This window comes from Piliocolobus tephrosceles, chromosome 1 (assembly GCF_002776525.5).
Source record: "Piliocolobus tephrosceles isolate RC106 chromosome 1, ASM277652v3, whole genome shotgun sequence".
Classification (NCBI taxonomy): domain Eukaryota; kingdom Metazoa; phylum Chordata; class Mammalia; order Primates; family Cercopithecidae; genus Piliocolobus; species Piliocolobus tephrosceles.
In genome coordinates this window covers 188819379-188843473 of record NC_045434.1, presented here as the reverse complement: position 1 = coordinate 188843473, position 24095 = coordinate 188819379, and the positions used below count along the sequence as shown (strand labels likewise).

The 24095-nt window shown below is 45.9% G+C and overlaps 2 protein-coding genes across 2 annotated transcripts in view; one reads left to right on the top strand and one right to left on the bottom strand.

Moving 5' to 3' along the window:
* The window catches only part of CSMD2 (CUB and Sushi multiple domains 2), a 655333-nt gene that overhangs the window by 321255 nt on the left and 309983 nt on the right, over positions 1–24095 (bottom strand). The window lies entirely within an intron of this gene.
* HMGB4 (high mobility group box 4) lies at positions 10801–15062 on the top strand. The gene is made up of 2 exons (XM_023232270.1): positions 10801–11218; positions 13134–15062. Exon 2 carries the CDS (start codon positions 14453–14455, stop codon positions 15026–15028), a length of 576 nt encoding a protein of 191 aa, XP_023088038.1. The 5' UTR covers positions 10801–11218; positions 13134–14452; the 3' UTR covers positions 15029–15062.

Below are 24095 nucleotides of genomic sequence, written 5' to 3'. Positions count from 1 at the left end.
AGGACTGCTTGAGGCTAGCAGTTGGAGACCAGCCTGGGCAAGACAATGAGACCCCGTTTTATTTACCTATTTATTTATATTTTGGACAGCATCTCCAAAATATAAATAAATAGGTAAATAAATTAAATGGCAATTTTATTTTATGTAAACTACATTACAATGGAGTTAGTGAAAAACAAATCAAAACAAAACTAATATTCAATGGCTCTAATCCTCAGGGTAAAAGACCTTACTATAGCCTACAAGGCCTTGAAAAAGCCACTGTGCCTTTACTTTTTCTGCCTCCTCCTCTTTATCCTTTATGCTCCAGCCACAGATGTCTCCTCGCTGTTCAAAACTGGCCAGGCCTGCTCCTGCCTCAGAGTCTTTGCAGTTGACATCCCCTCTGCCTGCTACACTGGCACTTCTCCCAGAACTCCACCTGGCTCAGCCCCTTGCTTCCTCCAAGGCTTTGAACAAATGTCACCTTCTCAGTGAAGCCTTCCTGGTCTGACGCCTGCCTGCCTTTCACCCTGAGTGTGCACGCGTGTGCGCACACACACACACACACACACTGTTCTCCAGTCAAATAGAAGAGTTCATGTATTCAGGAATACACATGGTTCTCGTGTGCTTCTCTGCCTTTGCCCTTGATGCTCTTTATGCCTTTTCTCACTGCACCACCTGGCTGCACAGAGAGGGAAAGACACTTGTTCATGGTCACACAGCTACTAAGTGGCAGAGGTGGGATTTAAATCCAGCCAACCCATCCAGAACCTATGCACTCAGCCACTACATTACACTGACATGTACATGCAAGTATGAAGGAAGGCAGTTGAACAGTTTAGGCTGAATTCCATTCTGTTCCTTTTCTCCCCCTCTTGACTTCCCCCAGGATCCTCTTTAATTTTGCTCCCTTTTAGAATCATAATTAAAGGAGAGAAACACAAAGAGAGATTCTCCCCTTCAAACCTTTCTGTCCACATTAACTTCACTACGGGGGGCTTGGGGAATTCCAAGTTCGCCCAGAAAATTGCTATTGCAGTACAACATAAAATGTATTTAAGCAATTACATTCAATTTTTTTTTTCTTTTTGGTAAATTGACTTCTGTTAAATGGGGCTTCATTAATGGAATCTGGCTTGGGGAGAATTTAAAAAAAATCACTCCCTTTAATGCATGCAGTTGATTATAGAAAAGTGGCTTTGAGCTCCTCTGCAGAAAGCTTTGAGCCCTTCTCTTCATGAAGGAGAGCTCAGAGCCGATTTGGTGGGAAGCATTTCTTCTTAAGAAGCTTCTCATGTGCAGTCGGGATGTTGGGGAGCTGAGTGATCCCCACCAAGATGACAACAGTGACTGTGCAAGGAATTGCTGCCTAATTGTAAGTCGAGGGGGAGGAGTGTTAGGAGATATTGGTTTAAATCTTAGCATCCCTGAAAACTGACATCTTCAGGAGAACATTCATTCATGCAGTCACCAAGCACATCTCGTGTACAAGGCATTGTGCTTGCAAGTGAGGACCACTCCCACTGTGGTTCCCTAGATATAGGGAGTCCCTGAAAAGCCTGTAATGTATATGATTCAGCTGCAATGTCTTCTTTTCTGTTCAGTCTCCATTCCTCCATCAATAGCATCTGGCTTCTGTCCTCCCAGAGCATCTTCTGTGGGCATTAACTGTTAAGTAAGCTATGTGCATGGCCCTGGTCTGATTCAGAGTTGAAGCACTTCTGCATCCCAGTACTAAGCATAAACCATCCTTCCCCATCCCCAAGGCTGGCCTAGGAGAATGTGAAATATAGGAGGTCCTCACCACCTCATTCCTACTCCCAAGCCCTCTTCCCTTCCCACCTGTCACCTGCTTTCCTCCCTAATAAACGGAGAGGACACCAGATACAATCAGAGAAACCCTTTTGAAAATGTCTTGGTCAGTGGTGGGCAAACAGTCCCAAGATCCTTGTTTGAGGCTGATCCCTCCTCTGCCACACCTAAGCCACCTCTCATTCCTTAAGCAAACCTTTAGTGGCTCAGCCTTGACACCCATTCTCATCAAAATGCTTCCAAAATCAGTTTTCCTTTAGCTAAATTCCTAGGACTTGCTATGTCAAGATAAATTCTTTCCCCAAGACAATCCCATGATGTTATATATTTTCCAGGAACTGAGTGAATGCCTGGGACAAATGGAAGTTTCTTTTGAATATGAGTCGCTGCGCCTTATCTTTGAAAAGATCCCCCTCTGCCTCCCAAGACTTTCTTTCCCAGCAGTGCCTGCCCACCCTGGTTGTATGGACAGCTCTGAAAGATCTGAGCCAGCCTTTAAAGATTCAATTCCTGGCTACCTAGTAAGTGTTTGGGATTGGTTACTATGCTCTGAACAAACCAAGGCTTTCCCCCAGTCATTCCTGCTTCTCAGTGCAACTGCTCTCCCTAATCCACACCATCCTCCTGGTCACCTAGCCCAGGCAGCATCCTCAACTCCCCCCTCTCCTTCACCCCTATCGCCAATCATGGCCAAGTCTTCTCCATTTCATGTCCTCATTGTTTCTCACCTGGACTACAGAGATGGGCTTCTGATTTGCCCTCTGCCTCTGTTCCATCTTCCATACTTTATGGGGAGATTTGATCAAATCCCTGCATTGCTGGAAAGCCAGCAGCAATGGTTGAATCCACTGGCTCCAGAATAAAGTCCAAGTTTTTTAATGTCTTTCCTCTTCAATGACACACACTTTGAGATCCAGCTACACAGAATGGCTTGTACACCTGGAATGTGACTAATACTTTCATGTCTTCATGCCTTTGCACGTGCTATTTCCTCTATTTGGAATGCCCTTTTCTTGTTGCCCCACCTGGCTACTAGGGAAAATATCACTGATCCTAATCCTATAAACCTAACTAAATATTTCCTTTCCTCCATCTCTCCCTCTCATTGCTCCCAATAGACATGACCCTGCCATGGTCCTGGGCATACCAAATTTTACTCATCTTTTGAGTTGACCATCTCTCCAAATAGCAGGCAAACTCCATGGGAGCTAGAATAAAATCTTCTTTTTGTCTCAGTATCTCCAGTGCACAGCACAGTGCCTGGCACACAGAACAAATAAATTTCACAGAACAGGGGTTGGCAAACTATAGCTTGCTGCCTGTATTTGTAAATATAGTTTTACCAGATCACAACCATGCCCATTCATTCTTTTACATATCGTCTGTGGCTGCTTCCATATTGCAATGACAGGGTTAAGGAGTTATGCAAGATGACGGCTTGCAAAGCCCAAAATATTTATTTTCTGGCTTCTTACAGAAAAAAACAGTTTGCTAATTCCTACCATAGAAGCCTCACAGATGATGTAGTTGATTGGTAAATAAAAATTTCATTTCTAAGTAGGAAATCATAAAAAAGGACACAGATGTAGCTTCAACATTTAATTATAATGTAAAACACTTAAACATACACTTATTTGCCAGTGAGTTTAATGCAGGACTAAGGCCCTTCCTTTGATCATGAGTTTGTTCTCCACGTTGTCTATCTTATATAAACTACAACCATAATGCATCATTCACCATTTCCAATGTTGCTACAGATCGTCCAGTCAACAAATATTTCTTGAGCAACTGCTATGTGCCAGGCATTGACACCCATTCTCATCAAGGTGCAAAGGATGCTTTGTCCCATCCCCCTCCCCTCATGTAATTTACCCAGTGGGGTACAGTTGTCTCATTCACTCACACCTAATATCTAGTAAGCAATTCTTTTAAGAGACTCTCCCCTTTGTGGAATCATTCCAAAGCATTCAATTTAGTTTCCATAGATGCAACTATATTTCCTTTCACACTCATATTTCATCAGTTTATGTGATGTTTAATTTAAATCACATAATTACAATAACAAGTATGACTGGCACTGAGAGACTTGGCAACAAACCCAACTGAATCTCGGAAAGTGCAAGACTCAGCTGATGGGAGCAGAAGTGCACAGGCATTGAGGGTGGGGGTGGGAGACGGCCTGTAGGCAGCAGGTGCTGGGGGTGCCATGGGCACCTGTCAGGAAGATCTACTGAGGCCATGGGAGAGCTGGGTAGTCCAACTGGCTTCTTTGGGGGAGGGGAGTGGGTTAAGAACATTTTTATTAGACATGCTTTGTGAATGAATGAATAAATGAACAAACAGCAGTGGCTTGCTTTCAGTGGTGGGATATCAAATTATATCCCCTCTGCTATTAGGAGAGTGGGAACCAGCTAATCTTAAAATCTGAGATTTGAGAAGGACTTCAGAGGTCTTCTAGATCTAATGCCCAGCTATATAGGAATTTCAACCATAACATTCTTGAAAAATGGTCAGTTTTGATCTATTTTGAATGTTCCCAACAATTAAGAATTTACCTTCTTGCCAAATTCTCTCTCCCAATCTTGATCCATCCCCATTCTTTTCCTATTTACTTCCTGCTCATCCTGCAGGTGTATCAGTCCCTGGCTCAGGAAACCTGTCATTGTTGCTGAGTCTGGTTTACTTCTCCTTTGTTCCCTCTGGGCACCCGGTACTTTCTCTACCATAGTGCTTGTCTCACCATGCATTGCTGAACTATGAGCTCCCTGAAGACAGGAGCTGTTTCTTTCTTGTTCACAGTCCTTTCTTTGGTACCTTGGAGAGTGCCTGACACAAAGAAAGGACTCAGTAAATATTACTCAGTGGAAGAAGCGATGATTGGCCAAATGAATGAATGAATGAGATCCTGCTGGTGAAAGCAGAGGTTACATGTGGGGAAAAGCAGAGAAAGAGGCAGTGAGCAGGTGAGCCAGGGAATAGGAGGGAGGGCCTCCAGTGCCATGCGGGCTTCACCCGGGTTTCCCATGGCACTGCCCACTCCTGTCAAGACATGCTTCCCCACTCCTAGTTCCTCAGCCCTGGCTGTGCCCCACTACCTGCTTCACTTAGCAGCTGCTGGTACTTTCCTGGGGATTCTTGTCATGCTGACCTATCCCCAAAACAGCAACAGTGGGGACTGCTAATCAGTGTGGGCAAATGTTCCCCTTTCCCCAGAAGCAACTCCACAAACTCAACAAATTATCAGAGCTCTTTCCTACTCAGCTAATTGTTAGCTCGAAGGAACCCACACAAACCACATCAGGTAAATGTTCTCCCTCCAGATGCACAGCTCTCTGGAGGACATATATCTGGGGCTGGGAGTGCTGAGGGACAGGGAGCCTGGCTGTGTTTGTTGTCGGGATGAGGGCTTCCTCACCAACATGCTGGGCCTTGTGCATTGGGTGGTGGCATATTGTGAAGGTCTAGGGGGTGGCTTGGTGTGTCAGTTTCCTTCCATTGCTAGCTCAGCTGCTCAGCCGGCAGAGCTGATGGGTAAGGTGTTTCCTGCCTCTATGGAGAGGATCTTCCCATCGTGCTGAAGTGACAGAACAGGGTTGGGTCTGAAGATCAGAACTGGTGCTGATGCCAAGCTCTGGGTGAGGAGGCTTGATCCCCAGCAGCTTTTTTCTGAGTTGCCCACTCCATCCTTTACTGTCTCCAGGTCTAAATCAGGCAGTTCTACTTTCTTATGAGGACTAGAAGCCTTTGAAGACCAGTCTCCTTCCCTCAACCCACAGCTCCTGAAAGGGGCAGCCATGTACCTCATATGACTCATAGGCTACAGGTGATTGGATCCTGGTGGTCATGTGTCCCATGCTAAGCCAATCAGCTGATGAAACTTCTATCAGGAAGGTAGGTCCCTATGGCCCCCATTTGAGGTTTGGATGGAGAGAAGGGCTGCCTACTCACTTTAATGAGGAAAAGATTCCACAGGCGTGGCTTTCCCAGGGGAGATTTGGGAAACGGTGTCCTAGTATCATTTCTCTCATGTCTGTTGCTGCCTCCTCAACTTGCCCTTATTACTCTTATATGATGTCCTGAACCTCCAGGTCCTCAGCCAGTCTGACTGGACAGAATCTAAGAGCAGTCTCCACTCTGACCAGCTGCCGAGCCTTTAGCTGGCTGTCCCCTGTCCCCAGCCCAAGTCTCTATTACACATTAGATCTGAGATCCGGGATGGCAGCGCCGAGGACTGGCAGTCTCCATGCTCTAGGATGTTAAAGCCTATCCCTGTCAGGCTTGGCCCAGAAACAGGGTGCAGCCCTCAAGAGCGTGGTGACTACAGCACATTCATACTCAACTCTACTCAACCCTCTTCTTCCTGGCTCGAGTCTCTGAAGTGAAGATGACACCTATCTGGCTCATCACCTGTCTTGTTCCCCACAGAGGCAATAGGTTTAAAAAGGTTAAGGGTTAAGGGCCAGGCCTTCGAAACCAGACAGTGCTATATTTGAATCTGGGTTCCACTGTTTCCTAGTGTGAACATAGGCATGTGATATAACTTCTCTGAGCCTCAGTTTCCTCATCTGTGCAATGGGATTCCTCTGAGCAGCAGTGCTCATGTGTGTAATGTGACCAAGTCTGTGCCTAGCATACAGTAGGTGCCTCACAAACGTGAGCTATTTTCCCCCTGCCCTGCTGGGGTTTGAGAAGAGGGGGTGGGATCTTACCAGGGCCTTCAACCCTTCCCTTCAGAGCAGACCGCAGAGCAGCCTGGCTTAGTTTTCTCCAGGGAAATGAGGCACCTGCATCTACTCTGGTGACAGAGCAGTGCAGGGGTAGAAGGACAGGGCACTCTGTTGTACCCAGACCAGCCAGTACACCTGGCCATCACCTTCCCTCTTTCTCTGGGGAACCCCAGCCTGGCCTCCACTGGCCCCTGCTTCCTCAGCCTTGCCCACTTTCCACCTGTCACTGGCAGACATGACTTGGAGAAGGAACCTGCTTCCTGCCATAGAGGGTGGCACCGCTTGCCTTGTAGAAGCCTCCACTGCTTGTAATTAGTACTATTTCTCACCCAGAGGGATTGCTGTAAATGGCTTCTTGAGGAGCTGTCCACATCAGTGTGTACCTGCCACTCAACTGCCACTCTGAGTTTGAGCATCATGGATGTTCCTTCCCCTGTCAGGAGGCAGCTAGTGGGCCCTGCCAGAGATCAGCAGCTCTGATGCCCAGAGGAATGAGTGAGCTGCCCAACAGCTGGAGAATGGGTGGGCTAAACATCTCACACACACCAAGGCTAGCGAGCAAGTGGTCCTAGAGTTCCCTGGAGCTGAGTTCTCATCCTGCCTTCATCATCTGCTGGCCATGTGACCTTGGAGAGGTGGCTTCACTTCTCTGAGCCCCTCTTTCCTCAGTTTATATCTCACAGTGCAATTGTGAGTGATGCTTACAAAGTTCCCTCTAAGGCCTCAAGACACGACATCTACAATTTTTGACCCTGACATATCTCTGTACAGCAAGGTAGACTCGTAGGCAAAGGGAATAAGATTTACTGAATAGAAAGCAATTTGGGGTGGAGACTTCGCACATGGGCCCTAGAAGGAGACTGCCTGGATTCAAGTATCATCAGCTCTAAACATACTGTCTCACTTTGGGCAAGTAACTGACCTGCTTTGGGCCTCGTTTCCCCATCTATATAGTAAGGATAATAACAGCACCCACTTCATTGATCTGTTAAAAGGTTTAAGTGAGGTGATGCATATAAAAGGTGCCTGGCACATAGCATGTGCCCAAAAAGCATCAAAAATAGGGGAAAGGAGAATTCCTCTCTTCTTGTATTGCTTGCTGCCATCCATCTGGATTAATGCCTTATACTTTGGCTTTCAGATGGGAGAAATCCAGATCACATCCACCTACAGAAGAAATGATTGGCTGCTATGGATTGTAGCTAAACCATAGGAAGTGTAGAGTTGTAGCTGGCCTCAGGGATGGCCAGAACCAGGAACTCAGATGCTACAAAGCCTCTCTCTCTGTACCCCATTGATGTTGTGCTCTGCCCGCTGGCATCATTCTTTCTATTGCAAATGGCAGCTGCTTGAGGCTGGGGCCATGACCACCCTTAGTAGCTCTGTGATTCACTCTCTCACCTTCACCACTAGAGAGAAGATGATGATCTCTCCCCATGATTCTAATTAGAAAAAGCCCATCAGAGGCCTCTGATTAGTTTAGCTGGGGAATGTGCCCATTCCTGGGGCCAAGGAGGTGGCCCCCACTAGAACCCCATGACTAGTTTGGGGACAATTCTCCAAAAGAAGGAATGTGCTCAAAAGAAGGGAGGAGCACTAGGCAGACAAAACAAAAGATGTCTACTGCGGATGAAGGAGAAGTAGGTGGACTGAATGATCAGGGTCACTCTCCTATTCTGTGGTATAAAGGAGTCGGTTTTTAAAGACCTGTGAGGAGTGTCCATAGATCACTGTGTGAGGTATCAACCCAGAGTTGGTCTTGTTCTAGATCTGTCCCGTATCCTTTCATAGGTAGCCAGGCATCCCCCCACCATGCTGATCCCATTCTGTGTCTAATCATCTGACCACTGCCTGCCCACCTGTCCACTAGGCCACTGGTCTGGGTGCTGACACCTCACGTGGCTTTGGCAAGCCTCTGCCCTTGGGAGGAGATGCAGGCTCTGTGCTTATCTTCAGATGCTGGTGAAGTTCTATAGGTCATCCAGGTCAGTTGACCTCCTGGACTTGGAATATCCCGTGACCTAGAGATAAGTTGACTAGATCTATCCAGAATGAGGATCAATCCAGATTAGAAAAGACTCACCTGAATCTTTTTAAATGTTGAGATTTAGACAACTTTTTCTCCTTTCTTCTTCCCTCCTCCTGAAATTCTTGGCCTTGTTCCTTCCCAGTTGCTTCCTTACCCTAGCCCCAACCAAGGGAGATCCTAGACTATCCATAGAGGCTAAACATATGAGCCAAAGGGTCAAACAAGCTTGAGTTCGAAGCCTGGCTCTGTCACTTATTGCTCTGTGGCCTTGGATAAATTAATCTCTCTTTTCATGCTTCCAGGCTTCCAGAGATGATGTACCCAAAGTATGATCATCATATTTATTAAAATATTGTGCTCACATCTGATTAACAGCTCCTGGCAAGAGGTCAGCGCCAAAGAGTCTTGGACTGACTGCTTACGGCCTGGCCTCCCTATCTGGCTTCTTACTATGTTGTAGCGATCCAGGTGAATTCAGATGATTCCCTGAACTACCACCCTCCTTCCTGAGACACATCCATCCCTCAAACACTGTTCATCACTGGCCATCAAAGCAGCAGCCACACTGCTCCAGCAACTCAGCAGCTATTTATTGTGACGGGTGTGTGAGTACATGAGTGAGTGAATGAACTGAAAGAACATAAGAGTGAATTAATTGGTAAGTGAATGAGTGAATTAGTGACTTAATGAGTCAGCAAGTGAGTGAAGAAGAGTGTGCAGGATTGAATATATCATGTTCTCCTCCCTCAACAAATCAAATATGCGGTGGTGTAAAACTTCCACCTTAAAATGTGTCTTCTGTATTAACACAAGCAGGGGTTAAGAATGGCAGAGGAAAAGTTACAGACAAGAAGCTGGAGGAGAAAGACACTGTGCTAGTTTCCTATTGCTGCTTTAACAAATAACGGCACATTTAGGGGCTTAAAGAACACAAATGTATTGTGTTATAATTCTGGAGGTCAGAAGTCCAAAATGGGTTTCAGCAGGCCAAGATCAAGGTGTGGGGAGGGCTGAGCCCCTCTGGTGGCACCAGGGGAGAATCCTTTTGCTTGCCTTTTCCAGCTGCTAGTAGCCACCTGCATTTCTTGGCTTGTGGCCTCTTTCCCTCGTCTTCAATACCAGCAGTGTAGCATCTTCAAATCTCTCTCCACCTCTCATCCTCTGCTTCTCTCATCACATCTCCTCTGACTGTGACTCTCCTGCCTTCCTCTTACAAAGGCCATGTGATTCTGTCAGGCCCACCTGGATAATCCAGGATCATCTTCCTATCTCTAAACCTTAGAGTAATCTTAGCTACAAAGTCCCTTTTGACAAGTAAGGAACAAATTCACAGGTTTCAGGGCTTAGGACGCCGGCATCTTTGGAGAGGCATTCTTCTGCCACTTGCAGATGCCTTGCTCAGAGGGTCAATGCAACCAGTGAGTCCCACTCCACAGAGGAAGGAGCAGGAGGGGGATGAAGGAAGTTTCAAAGCATCTGACAAACACGTGCCTATGTCAGGTATTTTTGTGTTGTTGCTGTGGCCTGAGTACAGAGGGTTTTGAAAAGCTTACGTGATTCCATCATGCTCCAAAATTTGAGAGATACTTTGACAGAGATATGCTAAGACCATATGCTGATGTAATTGAGGGTAAAATCTGGCCCTGTGATTCCTGGAGGTGATGGATCAAGAGCAGGGTGTCTTTACCCTGGGTGCACATTGCTATTAACTGGGAAGATGTTTTTTCAAAAAATGTTATTTTGAAATAAGAAAAGAGTGCAAAGATGGTACAGAAATGTCCTGTATACCCTTCACCCAGATTCCCTAATGTTGGCATCTTACATAACCCTGGGACATGTGTAAAAACTAAGAAATCAGCAATGGTACAGTACTATTAACTAAATGAAACATTTTATTCAGATCTTCCCAGATTTCCACCAGTGCCCCACTTTTCTTTCTGTCCCAGGATTCAGTCTAGCATCTCTCATTGCACTTGTCCTGTCTTCTTGGTTTCTTCCAATTTGCATTAGTTTCTTAGTCTTGCCTTGGTTTTTTTAAGATCTTGACATTATTGAAGGGTACTGATCAGGTGTTTGGTAGAATGTTCTTTATTTCAGTTTCTCTAATGGTTTTTCACAGACCTTGGCTATGGATTTTTGGGAAGAATATCATGGGGGTGAGATGCTCTTATTATGGCATCACAGAAGGGGGTTCTGTGATCTCAACATGACCCGTTACTGATGATGCTTACTTTGATCACTTGGTTAAAGTGATGTCTGCCAGATTTCCCCACTGTAAAGTTACTGTTTGTCTTTTTCCATGTTCTATTCATTAGGAGTGGGTGGCTAAGTCCAGCCCACACTGTAGGAGATGGGGAGTGCCAGCTGTTTTTATTTCTATCATTTCAATTTGTTTCATCCTCATGGCTTTATTATCATCTCACTACTTCTCAGAGATATGGTTGTAATGAGCTAGACTTGCACAAAGTTACTCAGCTATAAATGGTAAAGCTAGAATTTGAACTTATATCTGTCTGGCTTCAAAGGCCATGTTCTTTCCACTTCATGTTACTGTCACCAAGTAAAGAGGATCTCACAGTCTCCAAGGTGGAAGCTGCCTCTCAGCTTGTCTGGATGGTGTTTTTCAAATCCATCCTTGGAGTGTGACCCATCAGTGGGTCATGAGGTCAGTCTGTGGGTGGCATTTTAAATAACAACATAAAGTAGAAGTGACTAGAACATAGTAGAAAATAAGAGTACGTCATACAAGTAGAACATTTTTATCTCTATATCTTCTCTGTGCTTTGCTACCTTTATCCTTGGATGGAGATAAAAATAGCCCTCCCATAGGCTTGTTATGAGGATTGAATAGAATGATACACATAAAGTGCTTAGAAGAGAGGCTGGCTCATATTAAGTATTATATAAATATTAAGTATGTATGTATGTAAATGAGTCATGATGTACAATGTATTTCTTACTGCAGACTGCAATCAAGATGTTTGAAAATACTGAACTCACATCTGTGGACGACGAGTTGGCAGATTTATGACCCCCAGCTTGCAGCTTATTTTTTTAAAATAAGGTTTTATTGGAACACAGCCACACTCATTGGTTTAGGTATTTTCTATGGTTACTTTCGGGGTATAGTGGCAGAGCTGGGTACTTGCAACAGAAACCCTGTGGTTCACCAAGCCCATCATATTTACTATCTGGCCCTCTAGACCAATGCTCCTGCCTGGAGGTCATCTCATAATCTAGGGAATATTGGACACTTCTTCCTGGGCATGTGGTCTGGTCATGCCACTGTCCTTGCAGGCATGCTTGCTTTGCAGACCACTCCAGGCCCTGTGACTGCCGGGCACTTGGATCTCCAGAAGCTCATTACTCTTCTCTATTAAACTGATGCCTACATGGTGAAAAGCTAAAAACATGGTACTTTGGTTAGGGTCCCAGCAGGAAACAGATGGCCACTCAAAATTAAAATAATTGGTGAGGGCAGAGTGTGGGCAAGTAGCAGAGACCTCAGAGGCTCATAAAAGTTGAGCTTTTACCACCCTAGGCATAAGGAGATAAAGAGAGGGGGCAATGCCTGTACTGGAAGGAGAGAGTCACTTAGAGAGAACATCTTATGAGGACCAGTGACCTTTAGTCCAGGGACACAGAACCAGCTACAGGTGACCCTGGGGTGGGGATCCAGGAGAATAAATGCCTTGACCTAATTTTCCTCCATCTCTGATCTCCTATGGGGGACCTCATTGACCAAAGTGAGATGGAAACCAGAGGGTATGGGATCCATTGATGTGGCTCATACAGACCAGCTTCCCAGGCGAGAGAAGGCTGAAAAGAGAAGGTTGGAGAAGGCTGGAAAGGGGATCTGGAATGGCAAATCTCAGATACCCAGCACACAGCATTGATTTAGGAAGTCAGATTTATTTACCTTTCCTAAGTTCCCCTAAACAAGGACTTTAGGGGAGATTGACATAGCTTTTCCCTTTTACTGCTTTTTCTTCTTAAATCTGTTAGCTTCCCGATAGCTATTGTGGGTTAATCTTCCTGGATCTTATCATTATGAGAGGGATGGAAGGTTATGAACAGAGACACAGATAAGCTACTGTGTGTGTGTGTGTGTGTGTCTGAGCCTGAGCAGAGTCTGATTAATATGTGGATTTTCATTAAAGTTCTTCCTCATGTCCCATCTTTTGATCTCAGAAAGGAGCTGTGTCCCATTCTTCTATGCAGTCCTGCTCATGTCCAGCAAATGTGTAAGTCAACCTCCGGCCCCTTGGGAGAAAGAGCCAGGGGAAAAAAGGCTACCTAGGCTGAGAAGTGTCCCCAAAGTAATCTGTTCTTTTGCCAGATCCCCTGCTAGTCCAGACTTCCTTGATTGGCACTTGATATTTTATAGGCCCCCAAAACCTGCCACACAACTACAGCTTGTCCCCTGGAGGGGCTTTCCTGGCCAGTCCATAATGCTCAATTTATGAAAGATCATAAGCTCACACAGGGGAAGGGGTTGGCTTGGGCCACCACCTTGCAGCAGAGCTGGGGCAAGGATTCAGGATTGGAGACTCTTATTAGTTTCTACCTTTGTTTTACAGAAGATGAACGTTGAAGTCTTGGAACCCTGAGAATGAATCTGGAAAAATTCAAAATATGGTCGTCTTAGGCAAGTTTCCTTGTCCGGCTCAGCTGCTGAGACCACACATCTGGACCCTCAGTGCCCCGGCAGCAGCTCTGTGCAGGCAGGATGAAGTATAGGCTTAGGTCAAGCAATCAGCAGTCAAAATCCACACTCCCACCCGTGAGTGGCTGTTCAACCTTGAACACGTTACTTTTCATGTTAATGAAACCCGGTTTTCTAGTCCTGTAGATTTGGGGCTATCATCAACCATTAAGTTACATTAAACCCAACGCCACACAGGCAAGTACCTAGCAGTGTCCAAAGGCCCAAAAAATGACACTTTTTCATCTTTTCTCTTCCCTCCAATGGAAAGACTAGTGGAATATCCACAACTACTTTGACCAAAAGCCAGAAGCCAGCCAGTTTGAGCGTAGCTGTTACAGCTTTGTGTTCTAAACCTAAGAAATGGGGACCCCTCACACAAGAGTGGGGAGGCTTCTGGATGTGCTACAAATTCCATCTTATTTTCATGGACTCAAGTTTTAATTAATAAAATCTCAAGGTTCTCCTCCCTCTTTCCCCTCACATTTCTTCAGAGAAACGAAGAGTTCAAACTCACAGCCCAAGCGCTCAGGTTTTAAATTAGACAACTTTGTCCTGACAGGAACCAAGTCACAGCTGTCATACCTGATTACTTTTAGAGTTACTACTAAACCCTTTGTATGGCATGAGCTGCCACTGTTCAAGGCAAACAGAAAGACTTTACATTTTTTCATGACAGCCCTGGAGCTATCCACCTCCCTATGTTCATTATTCTCAGCCTGTCTTTGGAAGGGATGATGCAGCATCCTGACAATCATATAGTGAGGAAAGCAGACCCCATGGCCTGTCACTACAGCCTAGGGATTTTAAGCCCCCAAAGTGCAGCAAAACCCACTGCCTCCAGAAAGCCAAGGAAAATTATTTCTGGGGGACATAGCTGCCTCATAGCCTTCTATGAATGAACCATCATCTTTCATGAGAGGCAACCATTGACCCTCAAGTAACCAACCAATAAGAACATCCGTACACAAATGCCCACAGGCGTTGGCTGGGATTGGCTGGCTTGTGGATGATGTCACAGTTTCCCTCCTCTGACTCAACAATGCCATCACCACTGAAAAGGCTGAGCCCTGACTGCAGCTCTTGCAGACAGAAAAACTCACCACAAGCAGAGCACCTTCTAAATTGCTCCTGGAGTGTGGGGACAACAGTCTCTCCTGTTCAAGTTACTGAATCCAGAAAAAAGATGAACTTATGAACATGGGAAAAGAAATCCAGCTAAAGCCTAAGGCAAATGTCTCTTCTTACATCCACTTTTTGCTGAATTACAGAAACAAATTCAAGGAGCAGCAGCCAAATACCTACGTTGGCTTTAAAGAGTTCTCTAGAAAGTGTTCGGAAAAATGGAGATCCATCTCAAAGCATGAAAAGGCCAAATATGAAGCCCTGGCCAAACTCGACAAAGCCCGATACCAGGAAGAAATGATGAATTACGTTGGCAAGAGGAAGAAACGGAGAAAGCGGGATCCCCAGGCACCCAGACGGCCTCCATCATCCTTCCTACTCTTCTGCCAAGACCACTATGCTCAGCTGAAGAGGGAGAACCCGAGCTGGTCGGTAGTGCAGGTGGCCAAGGCCACAGGGAAGATGTGGTCAGCAACGACAGACCTGGAGAAGCACCCTTATGAGCAGAGAGCGGCTCTCCTGAGAGCTAAGTACTTCGAGGAACTTGAACTCTACCGTAAACAATGTAAACAATGTAATGCCAGGAAGAAGTACCGCATGTCAGCTGGAAACCGGTGCAGAGGGAAAGGAGTCAGGCAGAGCTGATGGATCCAGTTTGAAAAAATAAAATGCCATTCAATCATATTTCCTGTTCCTGGTCTCATGCGTGGCATTAGAGTAGCTGTGACTGATGCTTTGTGGAGGAGGGAGTGGCTTGGTAGAGAGAGATTGGGGCAGGGAAACTGATCTTGAAGAGGGGAAGGGAGAGGAGGGGAAGGGAGAGGAGGGGAAGGGAGGAGAAGGGAAGGGAGGGGAAGGGAAGGGAGGGGAAGGGAGGGGGAAGGAGTGGGATGGAGGGAGAGAAGGGAGAGGATGGGTAGAGAAGGGATAGGAGGGGGAGGAGGGGAAGGAGAGGGAGGGGAGAGGAGGGGCAGGGAAGAGAAAGGAGGGGAAGGGAGGGGAGGGAAAGGGAGGGAAGGTCTAGCTTTGAGAGAAGTGTCAGCAGTAAACAAAAGGTGTGACTTGGACCACTGGGTGGGAGTCTCCAGGTGTAAAGTAGCAGCGGTCACAGAGGTAGAAGCACCCTGGTTCTGAGTAGCAATCCAGGTTAGAGGACCCTACTCAGTGTCAGGTTCAGGAACATGAGGTCTGACTCTGCTAAGAAGTGGCAGGACTGGGAAGACTGCCAGGGCTAGAAGGCCTAGAGTTGAAGCTCCCACTTCAGGCCCCAGGAGAAACATATGATATCTGAGTTGAGATAGGCCTGAGGGGACCCAGGATTTCCAGCAACACTTAGATATGCTCAGTGGGGCCAGGGTGAGCCCCAGGGGTATTCCTTAATCAGGAGGAGGCAAGGGGCAGATTTTACAAAAAAAAAAAAAAAAAAAAAAAAGGCAAAAAAAAGCAGGGGACTGGGGACCAGAGCAGTTGTTTTTCAGTGGATAGAGGTATAATATGTGGCATCCACTCCTCTTCCTCTTGTTCACAATACCCTGACTCCCTTTTGTGACCAAGGCTGATCAGAGGGCAGGATTGCCTTGGCCACAGTCATTGGCTCAGTGGTGGGCATGTGACCCAAGTTGGTCCTATCAGGGTGGATCTCTGGGCCTCTGTAAGGAGTCCTGGGGGACACTGCAGTCCAGGTAATGTGGACAGCCATTTGCCATCTCATAGGGCCCAAGAAGGAGGCCGAGATGGTAGAATTCCTGTGGCATCTGAATAGTCTCCGAAACTTTTCATTGAAGATGAACGACACATTGCATTTTTTCCCTGAGATGGTTTGACTTAGGTTTTTTTTTCTACTTGACTATAATTTGACACAAATGGGATTGTGCTGTAAGTGTCTGTCCAGTAACTAGATTTTTCAGGCAAGAATATACTGTGGGCAACATTCCATACCAATCAATAAAGACTGAAATGGAACATTTTGAAATGGTTCTTCTGGCTTCTTGACATCCAAAATACTGGGCCAAAATGCAAAGCTGCTTTTTTTTGTCACCAGTTTATACATGCAACAGACCTCCCTAACTCCACCTCTAAGGACCCCTATTCCATGATAGAGGGACCTACACTTTCTACTCTACTGTGCTGAAAAGTAAAAATACATATTTTTGAGCAGTCTTTTAGAACTGCATGAGCCTTTAGGGGATGAGAGGTAATACAGTGATTTAGAAATTCAGGGTCTGGAAGCAAACAGATCATTTGCGGAGGATTTTCATGTGCCAGGCCCTGTGCTGGGTATGGAGAGGCACATTATGCACTACTGTTAAGTTCCCACCCTATAAAAACTTTCCTTCTGACAAGAGAGATGGACTTGGGTGTAAATTGCAGCACTGCAAAGCAAGATGATGAAAGTGAATATGGAAAGTAATAGGGGAGGGACTGGGGACCACCCACCAAGCCTATGCTGCAGTCTTCATGAAGGAAGCAGCCTTATTCCACTTGACAACTTTGTAGGCATGCTGGCAAAATTCCCGTTCCCCATTCCCCACAGCTGCTATTCCAGCTTGGCTCTGCTTCCCTTCCAGCCCAACCTCCACCCTCTCAGGAGACGCCCTCATTTTCTGCTTCATTGAGAAAATAGAGATCCTCAGATATAAGTGCTCTCAGCTTCCTTCATTCTGGAAATGTAATCCATACCCATCCTTTCCTCTTGGTCTCACCCCTCATGGAGAGCTAACCCCCTCCTGCTCTTGGTGCCCCCTCCCTGCCTCCCTGGGGCCCTTGCTCCTGACTGTAAGGGTGCTGGCCCTCCAGCCTGTACACTCATACAAGTTCACTTGATGCTATGATATGGTGGTCCCCCTCTTAATGTTGGCAGGACTTAGGGCAAGTTCTCATTCCTCTGAGCCTCATGTTCTTATCTGTGCAAGGAGGATAATGCCTGCTTTACAGGCTGTTTTAGCAATTAACTGAGGTAATACATGTAAAAGTATTTGTCACAGTCCTAAACCTAATAGGTAATGTAGCGGATATACTCTAGGGTGGCTGTTCCATAATCCTTTCCCCCTTTCCTGGTGTTCACACCCTTGTATAATCCCCTCCTATTAAGTGTGGGCTGGACATGTGACTTTCTTCTAACCAATAGAATGTGGCAAAGGAGATGGAATGTCACTTCTGTGACTATGTAATGATAATACTACATATTGCTAGCCACTGCTTTAGGGATTCTCCTTGCTGCTTGATGAAATAAGTGGTCAAGTTTGAGAAGCCCATGTGGCAAGGAATGACAAGGAACTGTGGGAAATGTCTAGAAGCTGAGGGTGGCCTCAGACCATCAGCCAGTGAGAAACAGAAGTTCTCAGTCCAGCAACCACAAGCTACTTAATACTGCAGCAGCCACACAACTGGGGAGGTGAATCCTTCCCCAGTCAAGCCACCAGAGGAGAACTTGGCCTTGGCTGACCAAGGTCTCAAGCAATGCACCCAGCTAAGCTGTTACTGAACTCCTGACCCCACAGAAACTGTACAAATGTAAGTTTAAAACTATAAATGTTTAAACCATATGAGTGTATTTTGTTTTAAGCCACTAAGTCTGTGGTAATTTGTTACACAGCAATAGAGAATACATTACTCAATAAATGCCCTCTTCCTTATAATTCTAGAAGAGTCTGTCTTTAATCTTGTTTCTATCTCCAGCCTCTACCTTCTCCATTTAATTTCCTTTCCTTTGTTACCAATATCTTGAAGGTGGAGGGCCACCTCCTACCCTCCAGTGCTAATTAGATCCTGACTTGTATTACCCTGTAGTGGTTCCAGTTGGGTTGTCTTGTTTCCAACCTGAAATGTGGGCTCTTGGTGGGCAGCAGCTGTGTGATGTACCACACTCCTCTCTGGGAAGAGGGCCCCCACACAGCTAGGCCCCAGCCCTCATGCCACCCCTTTCTGATTTCCTGTGTGATTAATTATGTGAATGTGGGTGGCCAAGTCAGAGTTGACAACAGTTTGCAGTTCCCCTGCTGAAAACTAACTCCATTAACAGTCCTTTATGAAAAAGACAACAGGAGGGTCTGAATCTGCTGGTTTCTAATGACTGTAATGTAATGACAGTGGAAAGAGAGGGAGGGAAGGAGGAGGAGAAGTTGGGGGAGCCTGGACCTAAGATAACGGGTAAGAGAAAAAGTAGGCAGACACTCTGGTGTGATGCCAGCATTCCAGGCCCACTCAACTGGCCTCAGGTGCTCCTGTCCTTAAGAAGAGGAAGGCAGGCCCATCACCATCTCGATGACTGAATCACTCAACTCTGATCCTTCTCTCCTCAACCCTTTTCCTGTGTTCATGTAGTCATTAATTTACTTACTCATTAATTCAACAGATATTTACGTAAATCTTATGCCTGCAATATAACAGCAACTATTCTGGTGCTGGGAATACAACAAGGTCCCTCATGTCTCACATTCTGGTGAGGAGAGACAGAGAATTAAAAAAACAACAAATAGGCCAGGCACGGTGGCTCACACCTATAATCCCAGCACTTTGGGAGGCCGAGGTGGGTGGATCATGAGGTCAGGAGTTTGAGACCAGCCTGATCAACGTGGTGAAACCCCATGTCTACTAAAAATATAATAATTAGCCAGGTCTGGTGGCAGGTGCCTGTAATCTCAGCTACTCAGGAGGCTAAGGCAGGAGAATTGCTTGAACCCAGGGGGCAGAGGTTGCAGTGAGCCAAGATCGTACGATTGCACTCTGGCCTGGACAACAGAGTGAGACTCCATCTTAACAAACAAACAACACAAATAAATATATCGGATCAGTTTTTGATAGTGTCAAGTACTCACTAGAAAACAAACGTGGGTAATGAGATAGATGATGATGCATAGGGTAGAGGGCACTTGAAATGGGTGGTCAGAAGTTTTCTGTGGAGCTGGCATTTGGTTTTGGATTTAAAGGGCAAGAAGGAGCCATACAAGCCAACGTGTGCGAGAAGAGTCCTCCAAGCAACAGGGAAGCAAGTGCAAAGGTCCTTGCAGAAGGGAGCTTGGCATATTAGAGGGACAGACGGAGGCCAGAGCGACTGGAGGTGTGAACAAATGGGCAAGACATGGTTGGAAGGGTGAAGGCCTTGGCAAGGGGTTTATGTGGAAATCTAAGTGTAACTGAGAGCCACAGAGAGACTTCAGTAGTGGAGAGCCACATGCTTCCATCTTTGACTTTGTGTTGCTGATCATTCTAGAGTCTTCAGAGACTATCAAGTGCCAACAAAGGGATTAACCCCTTGCCCCTCTATAGGACTGCAAGAAAGAAGACACCAAATCCATGGCATTTTTTTCCTTAGGAAAGAAGGGAGATAATGAGAAGCCTCCACTTGGTATTCCTTGGAGTAGCTGGAAGCTAAAAACCAAATGTGGGAACTGTGAATCCTCTCTCTGAGATATGTTTTCTTAGGAAGTGGAGGAAATGGGTGGGCATGGGTGGCAAAATATTCCAGGGGAATACTTCTTCCTGGGCCTTGTGGGGAACAATTCCCAACAGGCCAGTGGTTCTCAGCTTTAAGCTGGTGTTAGAATCATCTGCAGGGCTTATTAAAACACAGAGTGCTGGGCCTCACCCCCAGAGTTTGATTTAGCATTTCTGGGAGTTGGATCTATAATTTGCATTTCTGAAAGTTCCCAGGTGATACTGATGCTCCTGGACCCAGGACTACAGACAAATTCTCATTCACTCTGCGTAAGAGGCATGGCTCATCTGGTGGGTTTGGGAGGAGGAGCAGACCATGCTCAGTTAGCCCTCCCCACTCTCCCTGTCTCTCTCTCCTCATCTGCCTAGCTGCAGAGCATATTCAGACAGCTCTCCAATCAGTTCATCAGTAATAAAGGTGACATGCTGATTCTCATCTGCTTTTCTCTTGCATCTGTCAATTGATTCTGCACTTGAGGGGGGAATAAGTATATTTATTTATTGGGTTTCCCTCAAATTCCAACAGAGAAGTTGATATCAGTTGCAAAACAATCAACTGGCATCTGGGCCACACAGCAGCATAGGAATCTTGGTTTCAGCCTCCACTAAAACGTCAATTATTTGGGGGCAAAAAATGTCCAGTTCCTGGGCCTTTAAGATAGGAAATCAGGTCTGTGGATGGGGTGAGGTCACCAGGATGTGGTCACAAAGGCATTGATGCCCCTTTGTCCTATCATGTGACCACTTGTCACATTTCCATCAAACAGTATCTGCCCCACAGGTGTGCTAGGGACTGAATGAAATGCCTGGGACATCATCATAAGTGGTGTCTGATGCTAAGGAGTGCCCTAGGAATGGGGGTGCCTGCCCAGTCTCTAAAGGATGGGTTCAAAAGGCAAGAGCAACACACAAAAAGATAGTTTCAAGCAGGAGAAACAGTTTGGCCAAAGGTCCAAAGGGGATACGACCCTTCAGGCTGGCCTTGGTCTCTGGGTTGGATTACCAATGACACAATGAACATTTCGTTATGGGCCATCCCTTGAAGTAATTGCGTTGCAACAGCTCTCCCTACCCAATGCTCCATTTCTTTTTTTTCTTTTTTTCTTTTTTTTTTTTTTTTTGAGACGGAGTCTCGCTCTGTCACCCAGGCTGGAGTGCAGTGGCCGGATCTCGGCTCACTGCAAGTTCCGCCTCCCGGGTTTACGCCATTCTCCTGCCTCAGCCTCCCGAGTAGCTGGGGCTACAGACGCCTGCCACCTCTCCCGGCTAGTTTTTTGTATTTTTTTAGTAGAGACGGGGTTTCACCTTGTTAGCCAGGATGGTCTCGATCTCCTGACCTCGTGATCCGCCCGTCTCGGCCTCCCAAAGTGCTGGGATTACAGGCTTGAGCCACCACGCCCAGCCCCCAGTGCTCCATTTCTAATGCTTTCTCTGCTCTGGCTGCTGGGTGACATTTCTATTTCTCCTCTTCAACAGTGAAATATTTCAGAGGTTGTCCATCACTTACGGCAGTCTGACATGGCATAATCAGGCCAGTGGGGCCTTGCTAGTTGTGCTGTCCCTGATACTCACTGTGGAAGGCAGTTTCTGAAATGGCTCCCAGTGATCCCCAACTCCTGAAATTCATACTCTGTGTAATCCCCTCCCTTTGAGTGTGGGCTAGACCTGGTGGCCAAAGTGATAGGATTTCACTTCTGATGTTAGGCTGTGAAAGGCTGTGACTGTTGTCTCTGGCTCTTCTGTCTCACTTGAAGCAAACTGACATGCTGAAAGCTGCCCTATGGAGAGGCTCATGTGGCAAGGAACGGAGGGTGGCTTCTGGCCAACACCCAGTAAGGAACTCAGGCCCTCAGTCAAACAGCCTGCAAGGAACTGAACCCTGCCGATAACCATGAGTAAGCCTGCAAGTGGACCACTCCTCTGCTGAATTTTGAGATGCCTGCAGCACCAGTGGACACCTTATCTGTAGCCTTGTCACAGACTCAGCTAAACAATACCTGATTCTTGACCCACAGAAACTAATAGGTGTTTCATGGCACTAAGACTTCCGATAATTTGTTACAAACTGAAATGATGAGTACAGATTTTGGCATCAAGAGAAGGATAGTGTCGTGACATATACCTAAAAATGTGAGATAGCTTTGGAACCAGGCAGTGGGCAGAGGTGAGGAGTATTCTGAGGAGCTTGTTAGAGAAATCTTCAATTGCCTCAAAGACAACTGAAGACACTATAGAAATCTGGACTTTGAGGATACAGCTGGTGGAGGCTTAAAAGAAGTGATGAACAGATTATTGGAAACTGGAATGTCTTTGTCCATTTTCTATTGTCTGTAACAGAATATCTGAAGCTGGGTAATTTGTAAAGAAAAGAAATTTATTTCTGACAGTTACCAGTTACAGAGGCTGAGGAGTCCAAGGTCAAAGGGCTGCATCTGGTGAGAGCCTTCTTATTGGTGAGGACTGCCTACAGAGAAGCCTGCGCATGTTGATGTGCCTGCTCAGGTCTCTCTTCTTCCTTTTTTTTTGTTTTTGAGATGGAGTCTCGCTCTGTTGCCCAGGCTGGAGTATAGAAGCATGATCTCAGCTCACTACAGCCTTCACCTCCTGGGTTCAAGTGATTCTCCTGCCTCAGCCTCACAAGTAGCTGAGACTACAGGCATGTGCCACCACACCTGGCTAATTTTTGTATTTTTCATAGAGATGGGGTTTCACCATGTTGGCCAGGATGGGCTCGAACTCCCAACCTCAAGTGATCCACCCACCTTGGCCTCCCAAATTGCTGGGATTACGGCATGAGCCACCATGCCTGACCTCTTCCTGTTCTTATAAAGCCACCAGTTCCACTCCTGTGATAACCCATAAATCCATGAATGGATTAACCCATTCATGAAGACAGGGGTCTCACGATCCAATCACCTCTTTAAGTCCCCACTTTTCAACACTACCACATTGGGGATTAATTTTCCAGCACATGACATTTGGGGGACCCATGCAAACTGTATTATGGAGGAGAGACATCCTTGTTAGGTAGTGGTAGAAAGCTTAGTGCCACTATTGTCTGCAGTTACATGGAAAGCAAAATATGTACCTAATAAACCTAGTGATTTAGCTATGAAGATGTCCAGGCAAAGTGTTGAAAATCATTTCTTCTTACCGCTTATGTGAGAAGAGAGAGAAGAAAAAGTTAAAGTGAGCCAGGACCTGATAGTTTTGAAAATTCTCAGTCTCCCAAGTCAGCAAAACGTACTAAAATTAAGAAATGGCTTTTGAGCAGCACTGTCAAGAAAAGGTGGTCTGAGATAAAGCTGAGGGTGTGGCTGTGGAGCCTTTGGTTAAGACCTCAGAAAGATCAAAAGATCATGGTATTATTCAGTCATACAAAGGCCCTTTAAAGAGATTAGGGTAGGCCTCACAGATCCTCCAGATCAAATAATAGGGACTCTAGGAAGCGAAACAGCTGTCCCTTGGCCATCTTTTCAAGAGGTTCAGGTTGAAAAGTGTTTAGTCCTCAAATAAATTTGTGGGTTTGGCTTTTGTGTAATAGAGGGAATCTCAGTGCAATTTATAGAAGAACCAAAAAGTTTTTGAGAAAACCTATAAGAAGAAACACAGCTGGGACAGAAACGAACAGAGACATAACAAAATAAAATGAGACCATTGGACCCCTAAAATTCGCAGCAGGAAACAGACTGAGAAAACAAGTCGGCTTTAAACACAGGTTTCTGTTCATGAAAAAGGAAGGATTACTCAGAAGGAAGAACTAAGAGCTTAGAAGGTGGAGCTAAGAGTCATGGAGAATTATCTCCAGGCTTTGAAACCTAACCAAGAAACTTCCAGTCTTTTCCTGGCTGGATTTCAAAATTGTTATGGACCAGTGATGCCTTCGTACCTCACATTTTCTTCCCTTTGAGTAGCAGTGTTTATAGCCATTGCTCTATGCCTAACCTGCCATTGTATGTTGGGCATATAAGGGGCAGATAATTTATCTCGTTAGCTTTTCAAATCACCAAATCTGTAATAACAGTATTCTAGAACTTGTACTTAAGGAATTATACCCAAGAGCCTCATCCACACCTGCACCTGCTTTAGATGATGAGATCCTGGACTTTCAGTTGGTGCTCTCATGGGAGGAGATGTTTAGAGACCTTGAGAAGGAATGATTATATTTTGTGTGTGGAAGGGACATGTATTTTGCATGTGGAAGGGACAGGAATCATTGGAGAGCCAGAGGGTAGACTGTGATAGGCAGCTTCAGAAATGACTCTAAGTGTTCTTT

Bases quoted from the DNA above. Each gene is read 5' to 3' on its own strand.
- HMGB4 (XM_023232270.1), top strand. From the start codon at position 14,453: ATGAACATGGGAAAAGAAATCCAGCTAAAGCCTAAGGCAAATGTCTCT.